This window comes from Tachypleus tridentatus, chromosome 10 (assembly GCF_004210375.1).
Source record: "Tachypleus tridentatus isolate NWPU-2018 chromosome 10, ASM421037v1, whole genome shotgun sequence".
In the NCBI taxonomy this organism is placed as follows: Eukaryota; Metazoa; Arthropoda; class Merostomata; order Xiphosura; family Limulidae; genus Tachypleus; species Tachypleus tridentatus.
In genome coordinates, this window is record NC_134834.1 from 69,150,183 (window position 1) to 69,169,713 (window position 19,531).

The following is a 19,531-nucleotide window of genomic DNA, read 5'->3' on the forward strand; positions in this document are numbered from 1 at the left end:
GTGGTTTTTATTTATTGTTTTGTTTGTTTAGAATTAAACACAAAGCTACACAAGGGGCTATCAGTTCTCTGCTTACCACGGGTATCGAAACCCAGTTTTTAGTGTGTAAGTCCGCAGACATACCACTGTGCCACTGGGGGGGTTATTCATTGTTATATTGCTCGTTATTATTTTTGGAAAAAATTTCTAGCCTATACATGTATTTTCTTTTATAAAAAGAATTAAATATTGTCCAGACATTGTTATTACTATATATGATATGTTATCCATAGTATTATATCTAATACAAACATAGCTCTATCATTTATGCATTACATTCATAAATAGTGGCTTAACGCTAATCTATGTCACTTATAATGCTATTTGGATATATATATCTTATTATTTAAACAAGAATGCGGTGATATTGAAATGATTTTCAGAGCATGATCTTGATAACGTGAAAAATATGATCCCAAAATTTTATCTTATAATGTTCAACGAAGGGCGAGTCGACGCTTGAAGAGTCATTAGAAGAAACGATTTGATAAAGGCAGACTAAATATATAGAAGTGCTATCCATACAAAAACTAAGCGACCAGGCAGGCCATTAATTTCAAATTCCTTCAGCATCAATGCCTTCTTTTTAACCAAAATTATGATTTTATGGTATTTTCTGCTAAAAGAATCCTTTGAAATAGTAGTGTGGTTTAACACAAACAAAAGTCTTCCGATTAATAACGTCAGTCTTAACATAAATGGTTTTACGTTACCTATAACACTGGTACAGTTAACGTATAGGCCAAGAATAATTTTGAAATTAAATGCTAATTCAGTTCAAAGTATGAAAATTATAGTATAAAACTAATCCTGTTCTTTTTTTTAAGATAAAGTAAATGAGCTGTACTCAGTTTCGAAACGAATTCTAACAGGAACAATATTCATTTCTTAATTTGTTTTCCACTCGAGGTCAACATTCACGTAACAGAAAATGTATACGCGATAAAGTATCGATGAGAGAAGCATGTTTTAACTGTCTTTATAAAACTATATTGTTCGGATTTCTGTTAGCTTTGGTTTATTGAAACAAATGTGAACACCTAGTTTTCAACAATGATAAATTACTTGAATGTGTGCGCATGTTTGGAGAGAAAATTAAATATTGGTTGTGGTAAAGGAAGGGAAACTAAATTTTGTTCTGAATTGGTAGAGTTGGCGCCACCTCTGCATTCTCCTCCTTCGGCAGGTTCCGCAGAGAAGCCTTGAGCATGCGTCTTTCCCTAAATCAATACTGACGTCTGGGTCGGAAGTGCTGCATCCCCAGCATATTCAGCACTGTTCAATATCCTTCATTGACTTGGCCGTCATCTTAACTGTTTAAAACTTACAGAAGACAAGCGCTTTACCAGGTGTCCACTGTCTAGGCGTGATAATGTAAAACTGGAGAAGTCGACTGTGGTGGTCCCACGAGTCCTCGTCAGCTGGACAAAGCCAAATTTCACATATCTATTTTGATATTTTTTTCCTGTTTTCCCCCTTCCCTATCTTGAGACATTCGGAGTGGCCGTAACAAGCTTCCTTCTGTAGCTTCCAGGTAATGTTGCTGTATTAGTTACCATGGTGACGGAAGACCAGGGTCAGGTATGTTTGGATGGCGTTATGTATACAACGTTTCAGTAGAGAGAAGTTTTCAGTGTTTAACTGTATTAGATATATATACGCGCATTATTGCTTTTAATACTAATTCATGAACTAAAAAATATCGTGTACAATTTTTATCTTAATAAAGATAGCAACTATTTTTAAAAGCATGAGAATGATATAGAATCCAACTACATATACTAACAAACCATTTTATTGATTACGTTTCACAAATAATCTTCAAAATATCCTGTTAAACAAAGCAATAACAACAATCACTTCGCGACTTAATAACTAATATTTTTATATATGATTAATATACATGTGATTTCATCCTATTGTTTACTTTTGGTCGATATCACCCTTTTGAAAGTTAGAATCACAAATTACTACTGACCACTGAAGAAAAGTCGAACTCTGTAGTTTTGGGAATTAATATATATCATAGCCCTAAGATAAAGCAAACCATACATGAAACAATTAGTCATTATGCTTATTTTGGCATACTGCATTTGCTATAAGCATAATTTTATCTCTGAATTACAAGCTTCAGCTCAAACATACGTTTGATTAGAAATATTTGTAATATTTAGTGCCTTTTTTTAACCGGGGCTTTTAACATTTAACCTGTGTTTTGGTCACTTATTGATGTTGTTACACATCCTACAAGATCTGATGTAATGAACGTAATGAATAATCTTGAAATCATATAATTTTAGTTATAGTTATTCTTTTTTTTTTAATCTATCGCTAGAAGTACTTTTATTACTAAAGTGTTTCTGCCTTGGCATAGAACCACCTAACAATTTAGGTCTATGAAAATAGAGCTCAAGAAAAGAGAAACTAGCAACGTATTATAACAAAATTAATAACTTTTAAATTATCAAACATTTCACCTGTTTTGTTAAGGAGAAATATATGAGCAACCTAAAAGGGGGTATTCTAGTATTTTCTGAACGTTTCAATCCATTTCTTACATGAATCCGAAGGTCGCAGGTTTGAATCCCCGTCACACCAAACATGCTCGCCCTTTCAGCCGTGGGGGCGTTATAATGTGACGGTCAATCCCACTATCCATTGGTAAAAGAGTAGCCCAAGAGTTGGCGGGGGGTGGTGATGACTGGCTGCCTTCCCTCTAGTCTCACATTGCTAAATTAGGGACGACTAGCGCAGATAACCCTCGTGTGGCTTTGGGCGAAATTCAAAACAAATCAAACGAAATCTTACATGAATATCATAATTCATTAAAGTTTTTGTCGAAACTCCACTGTAGTCGACTACACAATGTAAAACTGCAGGGTTTTGTTTTTGGTTTTATAGCCTAACTTTTGTCCTTTCTCATTTCATCGTCAAAATGATTTTTTGTCACTCGATACTTAATAATCTTCGTAATATTCTGATGTTATAAGTAGGAAGAAAATTGCACTAAGTATTATAACATATTTTATGTGAAATACTGTCAGAAAGACTGACATATGGAAATATTGCGCTTACCACGATAACGTACAACGTCGTATAAACATCAAAAGGAATTTTAAAGAAACACGTATTTTATTACGTGCTATTTATTTATGAGATTTCTGTCTCCTCTTAGCCTTTGTTGTTAGAACAGTATCTACTTGGCTATAGAATGACATCAGAGTCTAAAATCAAATCAGTTTTTTATTCTAAGTTGTGACTTGAGGGGACTTTCTTTTTTTTTTTATTATGGTTTGTTTTGAATTTCGCGCAAAGGTACACGAGGACTATCTGCGTTAGCCGTCCCTAGTTTAGCAGTGTAAGACTAGAGGAAAAGCAGCTAGTTATCACCACCCATCGCCAACTCTTGAGCTACTCTTTTACCAACGAATAGTGGGATTGAACGTCACATTATAACGTCCCCCACGGCTGAAAGGGCGAGGTTTGGTGCGACAGGGATTCGAACCCACGACCCTCAGATTATGATTCGATTACCTTAACTACCTGGCTATGCTTGGCCTTTACTTTTGGAAATGAACAACATCTTGTATCAAATCAACCTACCCGTTCATGAAACATACAAACTGATTGTGTATGTACATAAGTGTATTATAAGAATTAAGAATTATGAATTCCTATAGTTTGAGTAACGCTGTAAAACACTACTCAGCTGTGGCACAGTAAACACTTAAGTTTTGGAGATAATAAGACCACTAAGTACTTTTTATACTACACATTTTGAATAACTTAGACGTGTGCGTTTTCATTATTTCGATAATTTTTCTACATCGCTTTTACAAATGCATAAAAAATACACAAATGGAGAAACACGCGACATATGTTCACGGTTTTTGACTTAGTTAACTAGCATCGAAATTCCACAGAAAGCGTGGAAAAAATAGATCAATGCACTTATTACCATACATTACGTAATTCCATACCATATAACTGTGAAATCATGTGGAAAGCTAGCTTGTGGTAACCAGATAGTTAGGGGACAAGTATCACGTGGTAGCGTGAAGAGCATCTGTCTTGTTAATCCGCGTATGTTGGGCTCGCAACTAAATCTATTTCAGGTGAATGGTTGCTATTGATTTAAATACATGAAAGAAAACGTTATACGATGTAAACTGTTAACGATATTGAATCTCTATTTTTGGTTCCATTTTGTTAAGGATGTTAAGAGAATTTCTTGAAAATCAGAGCTTTAGTAAGTCTCACTGATGGAAAACATAAAACAAACAAACATTATAATATTTCTACACTAAACTTCTAACTTCATAGTAATATCTTAATAAGCAAAAAAAAGACAAATATATTCTAAGACGTGCCTTTATATTTTACTCACTTTAGGGGAGAGGATTAAACTGAACTTATGAGGAAAAGCTACTTTTCTTTAGTGCTTATATCCCTATAATTAAATATATTAAGTTTTAAAGTTATATATATATATATGTGTGTGTGTGTGTGTGTGTGTGTGCCAAAAACCATCTTAACCTTACTTACAGGTCATTTTAAAGTTAAAAATCTGACCTTACATTTCCTCAGTCAAAAAAACGAATATAGTGTAATTCTAACATTTTTCACTGGTAAGTCTTACTGAAGTGCAGTTTTTCATGAAAACCTCTGCAACAACTCTAACAGAATGATAATAAAAAATGGAGACTCATAAATAATATTGGGTAGATTGTTTAATATATTTAATTCTGGTATTTTAAATGTTTATTAGTAACTTTTGTTACAGATGTTATGTATTTAAAACTAGCCTAAATCTCCTAAGCTGAGATATTATTGGATTTATATCCGAAAATACCTTAAACAACGAGGTTGCGCAACGAATAAGAACTTGAAAATGTATATTTAATTAACCATATTTCAACCTGTTAGACCAAGTTCGTTTTAATTCCGATCTAAGTAGGTGCTCTGATCGGAAATAAAATTCTATCAAATATCAATGTTTCCTGAATATGCTATAATGTAATATGTAATCAAATAATATGTAGATCTGTTAAAGTATAATTTCCCATTGTTTTTACAGTAATAACCTATCACTTTTCCTGTAATAAGCAACAATTTGGTTGTTGAAGTTTCGTATTATGTTCCAAACTTGTTAAAACAAATGTATAGTTTTTCTGTGAAGTTCTCAAATGTAAGGTTTCCTCTGTTAAGTGTGTTTGTAAGCGCCGAAATTTAAAGTAAAAAATATGTATATTGGAAGCTTCATAGCCAATCCAGAAAGCTAACGCTTCCGCTCATATTTTTGTACACTGAAGATGAGATTAGACATTATCATTTCCTGCAAGAGTTTCGTGCTCAAATACACGAAGAATAACCAAACATTCACCCTGATAACTCTTGCTACGTGATTGTTCAACTCTCTTATGAAAATCGATTTTTTGTGAAAGCGTCATTGCTTTCTGAGGGTACCAGAAGAATACTTATCTGTTAGATGTACTTTATGATGGGCAGCGTTGCAGTACACAGCGTTAAAGCTGTTTGTTCTTACACATAACACAAAATGTATGATAATATATATAGATGTATCTACAATGCTAAGTTATAATCGTAGGTAGTTAGGATTGATATGTTTTTGTTAAGTCAACAAATAACATTTTAAAATAAAACAGATTGTGCTTTCATCTTATAAGTAAAAGTACTGAATTACGTTAGTAGATCATATAGGACCGATACTGATAAATCAAATCATGTTTGTTTCATGCTATCATTTCGTGGGGAAATGTTTCAATTAATAAAAAATGAAGTTTTGAATAATGTTATTACTACACATTAAATTTAAAAATAAAGTCCTAATTTTTAAAAGAATTAAAACATTAATTCACATTTAGAATCGAGTTTAACAAATACAGAAACACCCGAATTTACCTCGAGTTTCATTAAATTTCATGTAATAGTTTATTCTAAAAGGTTTCGGATGACTGGGTTACTGCTATGAGAAATGTGTTTGGATCGAAGACATTTCTTAATTTATTTGAACAAGAAAATCGTAGACGTAAAATAGATTTTACCGTTTTATAGTATTATTTAGACTTTTGATCCTCGCAGTTGAACAGAAATATTATATTACGATATTCGTAAAATGATAAGTACTTTGTTTGCCACGACGTGAGAATAAACCTAGGTTTATCAGCAGGCCCGGCATGGCCAAGCGTATTAAGGCGTGCGACTCGTAATCTGAGGGTCGCGGGTTCGCATCCCTATCGCGCCAAACATGCTCGCCCTTTCAGCCGTGGGGGTGTTATAATGTGACGGTCAATCCCACTATTCGTTGGTAAAAGAGTAGCCCAAGAGTTGGCGGTGGGTGGTGATGACTAGCTGCTTTCCCTCTAGCCTTACACTGCTAAATTAGGGACGGCTAGCACAGATAGCCCTCGAGTAGCTTTGTGCGAAATTCCAAAATAAACAAACAAACAAACAAACAGGTTTATCAGTTTGTATCTGATTAATTTGGTTTATGTATGATGATACTATATTACCGCTGTTTTTAACAGATAGATGAAGGAAATAACCATTTATGTTGTTACAGCTGATTTTGTTGTTGCACGTAAAACATTAAATCTGGTAGTAAAAATGGGTTGAACTGAAGGAAGTTCGAGTTATATTCCACATATATCTATCTCCATATGCCCTCCAACTAGGTACACCATTGTTGGTATGTTCACCCAATTGGCAAATGTTTATTTCAACAGTGATAGGTAGTTCCACAAAAAAAAAAGGTCACACGTTGCGAGTAATATAAGGCTTAAAATAGGTAGACAGTAGCAATACTATGTGCACACTCAGCACTCATCCAGTGAAAGTGGGTATTCTTGGAGCACTCCTGTTATCCCCTCAGTAAATTTTCTCGGCGTAGGATACAAAAGAGAAAAAAACACACAAAAAACACGCCGTCCTGAGAAAGAGTCATTTGTTTCCTTCTCATAAACCCTGAATGTTTGGTACTTCGACCTCCCTATCAAGGGCGGCCTTTTCTTTGCTTTTCTCTTGCTTGACGTCATAACCTCTGCAATCATATTACTGGTCCTCATTTTAATCATTATTCCTGTAAACCTGTGTTTGTATGTGTACATATATGTGTAAGTGTGTATATTTTACATGATTTTAACACTGGTTTTATGAAACATCACCCAGGAACATCCAAGTTTAGGAAAGCTTATTTCCTTTAAAAACTAAATTTCAGCCAGTAATTTTTCTACTTTCTTTGTATTCGTACTATCTTTGATCAGCTTAGTGCGAGTGAAAAAAAGTCATGATATTATTACTGAAAGATCATATGCGGAAAAAAAAAAGAAAAGGAAAACGGTTCTGAATCGTATTTGTTTTGCTTATAAACAAACTTACATAACTATTCGTAAGGGCCCGGCAAGGCAAGGTGGTTAAAGCACTCGACTCGTAGTCCGAGGGTCGCGGGTGCGAATCCCCGTCACACCAAACATGCTCGCCCTTTCAGCCGTGGGCGCAATATAATGTGATGGTCAATCACACTATTTGTTGGTAAAAGAGTAGTCCAAGAGTTTGCGGTGGGTGGTGGTGACTAGCTGCCCCTCCTCTAGTCTTACTCTGTAAAATTAGGGACGGCTAACGCAGATAGCCCTCGAGTAGCTTTGCGTGAAATTAAAAAAAAACAAATAAGCAAACTGTTCGTCAACTAGAGCACGTACATAGTTTCTTTATTCCATTTAGCTTAGAATTAAAAGGTACATGATAGTAAGAAAGTACAGGTTTGGACGCCACGTGGTTCGTGAGAGTAAGAATGTGTAGTGTTAGGCGCCACTCGCCAGGTGATGGTAATACTGTGTAAGTTTGGACGCCACTTTTAAACGAGAACGACCTTAGCTATTTAGAAATATGTCTTACTCCTTGACATAGTCTTTATCATCTGCACAAAATTAACGACATTTCCGAGTCATTGGAGCCACAGAAATTTCTCATTTGTCCCGGAATACATCCGTTAATGTCCCTAGCGATGGTGCATTCTACCCTAACTCGTATTTTGGATTGGTGGAAAAGCTTTACTGCTTTCGGTTCGATCCAAGAGCTGCTCAGAATCTATAGCATTACTTCATGAAGTTCGATTGCTACTAGTCACGAGGCAACTAAGTTTACGCTTCGTGATGCTTGAAACAAGATGGCTGCCGAAAATGACAAAATGGTCGCTGCCTGAATATAATCTGTTGTTGTTTTTCATGTCATTTGTCTTATGGTTGAGAAAAATTTGTCAATTTTAAAAACACAACAATAACATAATAACCAGTCCAAGCCTTTTTTAACATAATCGTATAAGTACTGCTGAATTTTATAAATAACTATATTCGGTTTCGTATCTGGAATAGATGAGCTATCCCATACTACCATCAGAAAAAAATCCATATAATTGATCAGATAAAAGTGAGGTGATAGTTTTAGGATCAACAGAATATATGCTTAAATATGAAAGATAATCCAGTTTCAAAGAATACCTGTCTCAGAACGAAATGAAATTTCTGTGGTCAAAACATGACTTACTATATAAAGACTTCCAAAATGGAATGTATGGCCAAATATGGGATGACGGTCCTGAATTCAATGCATATTTCTGGCTAAATTCGTAGTAGATTGTCCTAGAACAAACAGATAGTCTAATTTTATCTAAGGTAATAATCCTGATATCAGCTGATGACAATCCACTGTTGAATGGAATATCTAAGTGTATACAGTCATAGACACTTCTAGGGTCTTCAGAACATCTGGAAATATATATGGATCACAGAGTTCTAGAATCGGTGTCCTATTATCTGTAGAATAATTGACTAGTTAGAAATAGTCAGGTCTATAACAAACGAAATTTGTGTTAAACATAATGGTTGTAGTTCCTCGAAAGGGTACTAAACACACTTTCTCCTCTCTGAATGCACAAGTTGAAGTAGATGTACATCGTCGTTGTCATGACTACAGATAGATTTGCACATCCGGATGGCACCTTTCTGGGCATTCGTATGGTCGGAATTAGGTTACTCTGAAGAGCAAAATGAATTATTAGGTTAATAAGGTATTGACCCAATAGTATGTGAATAGTCCTATGATAATATCTATCAAAAAGCATACTTTACTAATAAATACTTTCAGAGGGAAATGTAAGAGTACAAATTTTTAAATGATTAGATACCAGCTATTTTTACACAAAATAGCATATTGAAACAAATTCTGAAAACATAACTATGCATTTCAAGAAATATATAAGAAAACACTTCTCCAATTCAATGAGGTAAACATTTAAAATATGTTTTAACAATTAATTTTGTTTTAGATTATTAACAAATATTATTTATTAATAAATAAATGAATTATTTCTTCATTTTAACCGTTTGAAAAACAACAGTGGTAAAACGAAAGCTTAGTTCAATATAAGCAAATCTACGTGGCTCTCGTAAAACTCAAGTAAATTTAGGTTTCACTTACAGTTAGCACGTTCGATAATTAGCTAAAATACATGCTATTGTCAATGAAAGACAAATTTTCAGTTACTTAAGGAAATTTGAAGTAGAACGTAATTGGTATTATATGCAAAAACATTCAACTAAATAGACAGTGCTGGACTCCTATTTAAAATAAGTTTGCTAAAACATTCGTTTTTAAGAATAGAAATTGTTTCTTATCCTCAAAGCAAAAATATTATCTCAAAAACTGAAAAAAATAAAAGTACTGATCACTAAACCTGCGAAGACAAAACAAATAAGTAATAACATACTTGATGAGACCAAAGAAAACATTGATATTAAAAACTGACAGAACCAGAAATATCGATAGGTGCTTAAAGATTCAGAACTCGGGCCTCTAGGAGCGATAATTTTCAGCGTTTCAGTACGATAAATATTTTTTTTTCTATTCTGATTTTTCAAGACACCAACTGGGGAATTGAGGAACTGTCAAAGAGAATCAATGCACGGGCCCCGCGTGCCAGAGCCTAACTACTCTTCTGGAAGCAATCATGCAAAGAATTTGTCATAAAAAAAGAAGGAGTAACTAAACACATTATTGATTACCAAACGTAAGAAGACCAAACATAAACATTAACAGCAAAACCTGAGAAGACTAAACAATCCATTAATCCCAAAAACTGAAAAGTCAAACAAAGTATTAACAATCAGACCTGAGAAGATCATATAAATAATTAATTACAAAACCTGAGGTCCGTTATAACCTCACCATATGTGGTAAAAGAGTAACCCAAAAGTTGGCAGTAGATGGTGATGGCTAGCATTGATACCTCTCGTATAGCTTGGTGCGAAATTCATAACAAACAAACTGAGAAAACCAACCAAGGCTTTAACGATAAACTTAATGAGGCTATATCAAATCATTAACCGAAAACCTGATGAGACCAGACGAAATATTAAGCATTAAATGCATAAACCAAAAACCTGATGAGAACAATCTTTAGTCACAAATCCTGATAAAAGATGAAGGATCCACCATAAAACATGCTGAGACAAACTATTTAAAGAATTAATCAAAAACTTAATAAGATCAATTAAAGAATTGACCACATAGTTTAAAAATACAAAAAGCATTAATCCCAAAACCTCATAAAACAAAGAAAAACAATAATCACAAAGCCTGAGAAGAACCAGCCATTCACTAATCATAAAACTGTAAGATCAAATAGTTGATATTAATTTACGTAAGATATTACTTGAGCAGCATAATATTCCAATTTTTTTTAATATATTAATTTTTTTATATACATTATTGTATAGGGGGCTATATTCCCTTCCCCAATATTTGGAACACCATCACTGCTACGTTTGTAATTGAACACTTATTTTTTATTTTCTTTTTCTCCAAAATTAGTTTTGTTTTTCTCACAATTAATATCAAAAATAGTACTATATTTTAAAATTTCCTGCCCTGACCTACCTCTTATTAAATGTTTAAAAATGTCGCACTTCATGTAATTTAATATTACTAATATCACGTTTGTTTTTCACGTACATTTTTAAGACTGGAGTTCCCGAGCGTGAATCTAACTCAAACAGACTCTTAGACCTTGAAGGAATATTTCTTTGTGTACAATCTACTCGGAAAAAAGACGTCATTTTGTTTATTCTTACTCTACACCCCTCCTTAGCCATCTTTGTGAGAAGAGATTCCTCAAGGGAACCATTCAGACAACCGCCACACGTGGGAACAAACGTAGCCATTGTTTGAACAATAAGTAGAACTACGCTTTCTGACGCCTTTGTTCGAGCCCGCTCACACAAAACCACTGTATCTTTCATATTTGATCGTGTTTACGACTTCCTTTCGTTTTCTCGAAAACACTTTACATATGAAGTGTACTGGAGTGTATCTATCTTCCTCCAGAATCACTTGCCTAACTTTACGGCGTTACCTCATCATCAACTAAAAGAACGATAGTCCTGCACGTTATTTGATATATTTAAATACACTATAAAAGGACTTTAAATCAGTGATGTATAAGGCGCTTTTTCTGATCTGGCCCTCTACCAGTCTGTAGGGGTTGTACCTATGACAGAACTCTAGATTTCGTAGCTGACAAGCTCAGTTAAAATTCGTGTGATACCATGAATTATTTCCAACAATTTAAGCTATGGGTGTATCAGAAGAGTTACAGTCAATCCATAAGCATGGATGGTGAACGATATGGTGATGATGACTGATTGCCTTACCTCTGGTCAATAGCTTAAAACTAGGGACAATAGCAGATAGATTTAAAGCTTTGCCATAAAAATAAATGACGTATACGAGCAAAGCGCTACCGCCTGTTTAATTCACCTTTTACTCTTCTGGTATCTGAAGACTATGTAACACAAAGAGTCAGAAGTGTAGCAAATGTGTGTGTATACATTTACTATTTGAAGACGAAAAGCCAACCATTAGTCTGTCAAACTGATACCTTGGCCGTTGCAGTACTGAGAGACACGCATCTTTCACGAAATGGTGGTACTTTCTACTAGGACAAACAAGTTTGTATTTTGCAATTTATTCCAGTCATATATATATATATGTAACGAACGATACCCTACATTGGGCATATGATAAATATGAGGGTAGGTCGGTAGAGATCGTGATGAATAAAAAACACTCAAATCGGATATAATCACGCCCCAATCTTGATATTCTTGGGGTTCAAAAATCATAATAATTAGGTGAAATTTCCTATTACGTTTACTTGGTTGTCAAATGGACACACTGGTGCAACATTACTACTTTTTTTTCAGTAGGAATTTCTAATAACCTACATATGTTACCCACAGCATATTTCAGTTTTGAAAATGCCCAAATTAAAGCCGCTTCTTCATCTCAGTATGTTCACAAAGCCAACACCAGGAAAACAATTCAAAGAGAATACTTCGAAATTCGTAATAAAATTTACTGCCTTTAGCATCACTATTAGTGATTTATGGTTTGTTTGTTTGTTTTTTGGAATTTCGCACAAAGCTACTCGAGGGCTATCTGTGCTAGCCGTCCCTAATTTAGCAGTGTAAGACTAGAGGGAAGGCAGCTAGTCATCACCACCCACCGCCAACTCTTGGGCTACTCTTTTATCAACGAATAGTGGGATTGACCGTAACATTATAACGCCCCCACGGCTGGGAGGGCGAGCATGTTTGGCGCGACTCGAGCGCGAACACGCGACCCTCAGATTACGAAGCACACGCCTTAACGCGCTAGGCCATGCCGGGCCTAGTGATTTATGGGACCATACAACTGACCAAGTAGGAATATGTCTTGGAGAATCAGTGTTTCCCGCACGTTTCATTCTATAAGGATTTACCAAGAAGAATATTTGAAAGTTATTTAAAAATATATAGAAGTCAAAATTCTAATCAAGCAGTACTTAAAAGAGAAGAACAAATACACATAAAAATGTTGTTTTCGTGAAATAATAGAAATAGGATAGTTATTCTCCATACGTTTATTGTTACTAGATAATAATTATTTTTTAGAAAACATGTTCATAAAATATTTATTTAGATATAAATTTGAGGAAAAAATTAATCAACATTTCCCGTCATATGACGAGCATTCAACTTGTGTGTGTATACATATATACTATACATACGAACATCTATTCATCAAACAAACATGACTTATTTATTATACATGTGTTTATAATTTAACTTGCAAAACAATAAAAGAAAGCTTAAAATTTCAAACACAGTGTTGCAATGGATGTAGTTTTGTCCTCCATTGGATTCAATTTACAGTATATAAATGGTTTCGTTACATAAATATGTATATATATATCTAGACGTCTGTGTTAATATGAGCCTAATCATTTCAATGGAATTCATTACACCTGTCGTGCACTACCAATAAACTTAACTGGTGTTAACGAATAACAGAAACAAGAACAATGTGTTAATAACGAACCAGCGACATTTTGCGCACCTTCAACAGCAAACATGTTTACAATGGCTGTATTTTCAGTTCATTTGAAAATCGTTGGTGATTGCACGTGTTTCTTTTACACTGACTAAATAAGAGGGATTTGCGATGGATGCCAGTCTCGTGAATCATGTTGTTAGTATTTTTCATGACTTTGAAGGAGCTCAGGGCTACTAAAAAGTATCCCCCTAGTGGCACAGCTATATGTCTGCGGAACTCTAACGCTACAAACCGGGTTTCGATATCCGCGGTGGGCAGAGCAGAGATAGCCCATTATGTAGCTTTGTGCTTATCTACCAAGAAAGAAAGAAATACTAAAAAGCAAAACATTTTAAGGTATGAAAGAGTTATGCCACGCACCACATACATTAGAACATTTGTTTTGAATGAAGTGACACTTAAACATTCTAAATTTATTTTGAGATCTCTAGTTCAATGTGAAAACATTTTGACAAACTCTCTTAAACTCTTTTAATAAAGAACCTGATTTTTTTTTTAAATTACCTATGCTTATCCTTTAATGTTAACTTAAACACAAATCTAATTTTCATAAGATGTGTAAATGTCGATCACACTTCCAGTGTCCCCACGCTTCGTTATTGAAAGCAACCAGTTAGTTAATAGACACCAAAATATTTTTATGTTTTACAAAAAAAAAAATGACTATTCTGTATCTAATCTAATACTTCTTGGAGTATGTTGTTTTCTGTACGAGGGGTGAAACAATAATGTTACATATACAACCTCACAAATTGGACGTATAGTTTTCCAGATTAATTTAAGCCACTTGGGCGTAGGCCCAGGTAAGAAGATATGTTTACATTTTCAATAATAAAATGCTTATGATAATTGACAATTATCTTTTTTTCGTTTGTTTAGACGGATGGAAACGCCAGTTTTTTACGAGCAGCGAGAGCAGGAAACCTAGAAAAACTTTTGGAGTATTTGAAAGGCAGTATCGATATCAACACAAGCAACGCTGTAAGTGACTCAAAAACATGTATCATAAAAAGTCATATATCTATATTTAATCCAGTTATATGGATTTTTTTTGTATTTGTGTGCGATCACTATATACCACCAACGATTTCACTAGGATTAGCTCGCAATCCAGTTGGTTTGTGTGGGCTCACCCTGCAAGATAAGGGAATGTCCAGCAGGATTTCAGCTCCGTGACTTCCGGTGTGTGGCAAGATTATCTTCTTGAATAGGATTAGCTCACATTTCAACTAACTTGTAGGGAACAGTTTGCTATATCACAGGATTAGGAAGGATATATCTACAATAACATTATCTTCAGTTGAATTATAGACATTTATACAAAGAAGATCTGTGCGTTTGTCTGTCCGGTGTGAATTGACTGAACCAATTTAATTTTAATTAAAACTGGTAAAGTAACCCAGGTTACTCCCCCCACTCAGAAAAGAGAAAGATGAAATTTAAATGAATAATTAATTGGATGAACAGCTCGAGTTTGTCAGCTGGTTAGTTTAATTTTATAGCCTAAATTCCATAAATATGGGTACAATACAACCGAGTGGGGAGAGTAGTAACAAAAGTAGTGAGACTGATACCAAACGAAAACAATGGTTAATGCTGCACGTAACAAAAGATGTCTTTGCTCCGATCAAATGATGCGTGTCACACATCTCAGATCAGTGGAAGCATACCCGTGGTCACGCCCTCGTGTGAAGTATTAACTTTTCGTGCACCTTTGATGGTCACTTGAGTACAGTCCTCTGTTAACTTTGTGTATTGTTTTTATTTAACTGAAGATATTCAGCTTCAATATGGTACTTGTGAATCAGTTATCAGTACAAACATACGTAAACAAAATTTGAAAAGAATAAAAATACGTAACACTAATGTTGTTAGCTGAGCTACTTTTTGAACTTACGTTAATGAATTATTTTTTTCCATTTCGAGATATGACTGTACGTTTCAGTTAATTCCAGATGACTTGGATTTCTCTAATTCGTAGGTTTTAAAAGAGACGGTAAGATTATTCTCATTCAACTAAGTTGCCACTTTGAAAACATAGCAATTTCTGATCCTGACTCTCCAGTGAGCATTTAATACGAAGTATTTTGTGTCTAAATAGTTTACTATTAGCGACTAAGAAATAATGGTGCAAATATAAAATAGACACGAAATATGAGTATTAGTTATGTTTATTGCAGTGTAATATGTTTAATGTAATACAGATAGTTAGTGAGATATGTCTATATAATCATTTGAAAAAATTCGATTAAATTTATATCTGATATTGAATTAAAGAGAGTTAATTATAAATTAATAATATTTTACTAAATTGTATTAATGCATCAGAGGTTACGAACACCACGCTTCCTGCTAGTGGTTGATAGGCTTACAGTAGTAGAATACTCAGAGTAAACACAATACTTCACCATGACAACACCCGCGATAAGCACGTTAATCACTGATGTAAGAAGTGTCTAGAACACAATGTTATTCTTCCTCTTAAAGTTGTATTGTGAAAATGTCACTATCAATAACGACTGAAATTCTTAACACGCCCAATTTTCATACAACACGATTATTAATGCAGAATGGACTAAATGCCTTGCATCTAGCGTCTAAAGAAGGACATGAAAATGTGGTTGCAGAGCTGTTGAAGAGAGGAGCCAACGTCAATGCAGCAACTAAGGTTGGTGTTTTTATATAACCAATCAGTTCATTGATGCAAAATCATGTTCCTTATAACTATGAACGGTTTAGTTATCGTTTTCAGCATAAGCTGTAGTTATTTAAATGACAGTAGTTCATTCACTGCAAATGAAAATTAAAGATAATTAACAAAATATTTTTTATTACAGCTGAAACTAACAGTTTTTACAGCTAATTTCTCTTTATTATAGCTATGAATAATATTATTTGGCATTTGATACGTTTTATAAATATACTGTATGTAAAATAATATCAACTTTACTCAAGCAATTTATATCAGTCCTTTTGTTACGAGCCTGTCGTGGCCAGGTGGGTAAGGCGGTCGACTTGAAATCTGAGGGTCACGGGTTTGAATTCCCATCACCCCAAACATGCTCGCTTTATCAGTCGTGGGGGCGTTATAATGTTACGGTAAATCCCATTATTCATTGGTAAAATAGTAGCGCAAGAGTTGGTGGTGGAGTAGTGATGACTAGCTACCTTCTTTCTAGTGACGTCTAGTCTTACACTGCTAAATCAGACCAGCTAGCGAATATAGCCGTCGTGCAGCTTTGCGTGAAATCCAAAAAAACAAACAAACCTTTTGATACGTAGTTTGATGCTCTTAGAAATTATTTTATGAACTCAAAATGGTAAACAGACAATTAATAATAATTTCGTAAAGACAGACTTGAACGTCTGAAACCCTGTTATTACGTACCTTTTGAGGCTAGTAGTCAGTGGTGTATATTTTAAAAAGTATCTTGAGATTTAAATATAAAAATAACATATTTAACGATACTAAAATGTCTTTCTTCAGACTTGAAAACACACATCAAGACATTTATCATTCCAAGTCTCTGGGAAACGCTGTAGTTGTGGTTGTTATATTCTGTAATAAAGAAACATGGTTGTATAACGTGTGGCCAATACAACCTTCAGGGCACACTTTATGTTATTAACAATATGCTAGTTTATCAAATTTCCACTTTCTGTAGATTGGACTGTGGTAGTGCACACTATTACATATTTACATTGAATGTGCTCCACTGGACCCCTACTTCGCATACCAAATTCATTTGCAATTCTTTAAGAAATGCACGAAATATAAAATTATATATTTTTATAGAATTTCTTCCTTTTATTTTCTTCTTTTTCTTCGCAAGGAATATACGGAATCTTTATTTAATAGAAAAACATACTTAATTTTCATCAAGTTGTGTTCAAATTTGGACACTGATATATCTTTACAACCAACAGTTAGGTATCATATTTGGTACATAAGGTAACTTACGTGTGCAAAGTTGTTCAATAAAAACTGCCAAATTTTGACTAAATATTTGCGCAACCCTACGCGTCACGTTAGCTATCGGTCTGAAATTTTTACTATGACTATACCCAAGAGTAAAGGTAACCCGTTTCTACTTTTTGTTATTTGAATTAAAGACTGCTAACTTAGAACTACAAAACTGTAAGGTAAAATCACGTGCAGATAGATATACAAGAATTGGTTAGGCCAAGCAAAGTAAATTAGCATTTTTTAGCTAAAATTTTCAAAAGAATCATACGGGTGGACGGGAATTATTCGTTGCTAACGTTTAAGTATAAATTTCTAAATTTGTGAAATTCTCCTAATTAAAGAGAGTTTAGTGTCAGGTGATATTAGTTTGTTTGTTTTTTGAATTTCGCACAAAGCTACTCGAGGACTATCTGCGCTAGCCGTCCCTAATTTAGCAGTGTAAGACTAGAGGGAAGGCAGCTAGTCATCACCACCCACTGCCAACTCTTGGGCTACTCTTTTAACAACGAATAATGGGATTGACCGTCACATTATAACGCCCCCACAGCTGAAAGGGCGAGCATGTTTGGCGCGACGGGGATGCGAACCTGCAACCCTTAGATTACGAGTCGAACGCCTTAATACGCTTGGCCATGCCAGGCCCGTGATATTATTTTAAGCAATTCGCATAAATAGAGATGATTGATACGGCTGTACCAAGTGCATGTAAGTGATGACAAGAAACTGTTAACCTGGTTTACTAGAAAGGAAGTTAATTAATATTGTTTCAGAAAGGATGAACTAACACCATATATTTTAAAGAATCTGGTTGGTTCTGTGAAATATAGATCTGTTTTGAATAATATAGTTGCGATCCTAAAACTAATGTTCGATACGATGAAGTGTCATTTTCTTACTGCCCCCAGTCGCTCAGCAGTATGCCTGCGGACTTCCAACGCTAAAAACCGGGTTTCGATACTCGAAGTGGACAGAGCACAGATAGCCCATTGTATAGCTTTGTGATTAATTCAAAACAAAAACAACAACACTTTCTTATTTGCTGTGGTTTGTTGGTGTGTGTCGATAAAAAGTCATGATATATAATCACAAACACCTTAGGTGTGAAAAATAGGTGCGGCAAAAAAAAGGATTGAGTGTGCAACTTAAAGAAATGAAATTAAAACTGGCGGCCAAAGTGGAAGCTAAATTTGTATGGTTGATAAGAATTTTGCAGCAAATATCCATTCATTATTCATTAGTTAGATGTATCGAGGGACATGCGTCGCTAACAAAAGATAGTTGTGGTTGAAAAAAAAAACAACTACTAAACGTTCTTAAAAAAACAAAAACCCTGAACGACTGAATGAAGAATATATTGTTAAAAAAATATAATAAGCTCTAATCTTATAACAAGTATAATAATTATACATTATTGACAAGCAACGAACAGTACACAACAGTTATGTTGTTAGACAGCACTAAGTTTGCCTCAAATAAATGTTTGTTTCGTCTGGAAACTCATGCCTTTGCTTCATCATATTAAGACCTGGTATGGCCAGGTGGTTAAGGCACTCGGGCAGTCGACACGTAATCTGAGGGTCGCGGATTCGAGACCCCGTCACACCAAACATGTTCGCCATTTCAACCGTGGGGGCGCGTTATAAAGTGATGGTCAATCCCACTATTCGTTGGTAAAAGAGTATTGACTTTAACGTAATGAAGACGCGACGATGAGAAATGACCGATATAAAATCAACACGATCAGCATGATTGAAAATGTCCATCAATAAACACGAATTTTCAAGGACAGCTCGGATTGGAATATAGTTTTTACAAAATGCAGGAAATCCTCAACATGACATATATATATAAACAAAACATAAGACAGAAGAGGTAGTGAAATTATTTTTGTGTATATAATTATTGTAATAACTTTTAATTAATCGAAATTTGGAATGAAAGCAGTATGATGTAGTTTAAAGTACTTGTTTTGTTTAAGCTTTTCCGTGCAACAAACATTGAATTTAATTCTATAGGCGTACGAAACATTCTTTCTATTTCAATACTTCTACGTGGTATTATATTTATCATATAAAG

The 19,531-nt window shown here is 34.5% G+C and overlaps 1 protein-coding gene and 1 long non-coding RNA gene across 4 annotated transcripts in view; one reads left to right on the forward strand and one right to left on the reverse strand.

Annotated features, from left to right (window-relative positions):
- Positions 1-1,453: 1,453 nt before the first annotated feature.
- The window catches only part of LOC143229504 (uncharacterized), a 160,257-nt gene continuing 142,179 nt past the window's right edge, over positions 1,454-19,531 (forward strand). Inside the window, 3 exon segments of the mRNA XM_076461933.1 lie at positions 1,454-1,620; positions 14,368-14,469; positions 16,058-16,156. Coding sequence (XP_076318048.1) covers positions 1,597-1,620; positions 14,368-14,469; positions 16,058-16,156 — 225 coding nt within the window. The 5' untranslated portion in view covers positions 1,454-1,596.
- LOC143228108 (uncharacterized) lies at positions 8,346-12,056 on the reverse strand. Of its 3 annotated transcripts, none has more exons than XR_013015197.1 (2): positions 11,993-12,056; positions 8,346-9,091 (listed from the first exon to the last, which is right to left on the reverse strand). It is a non-coding gene; the product is annotated as an uncharacterized LOC143228108 (long non-coding RNA). The 3 variants fall into 3 exon arrangements; XR_013015196.1 differs by having other exon boundaries at positions 11,872-12,044; XR_013015195.1 differs by lacking the exon at positions 11,993-12,056 and adding an exon at positions 11,068-11,667.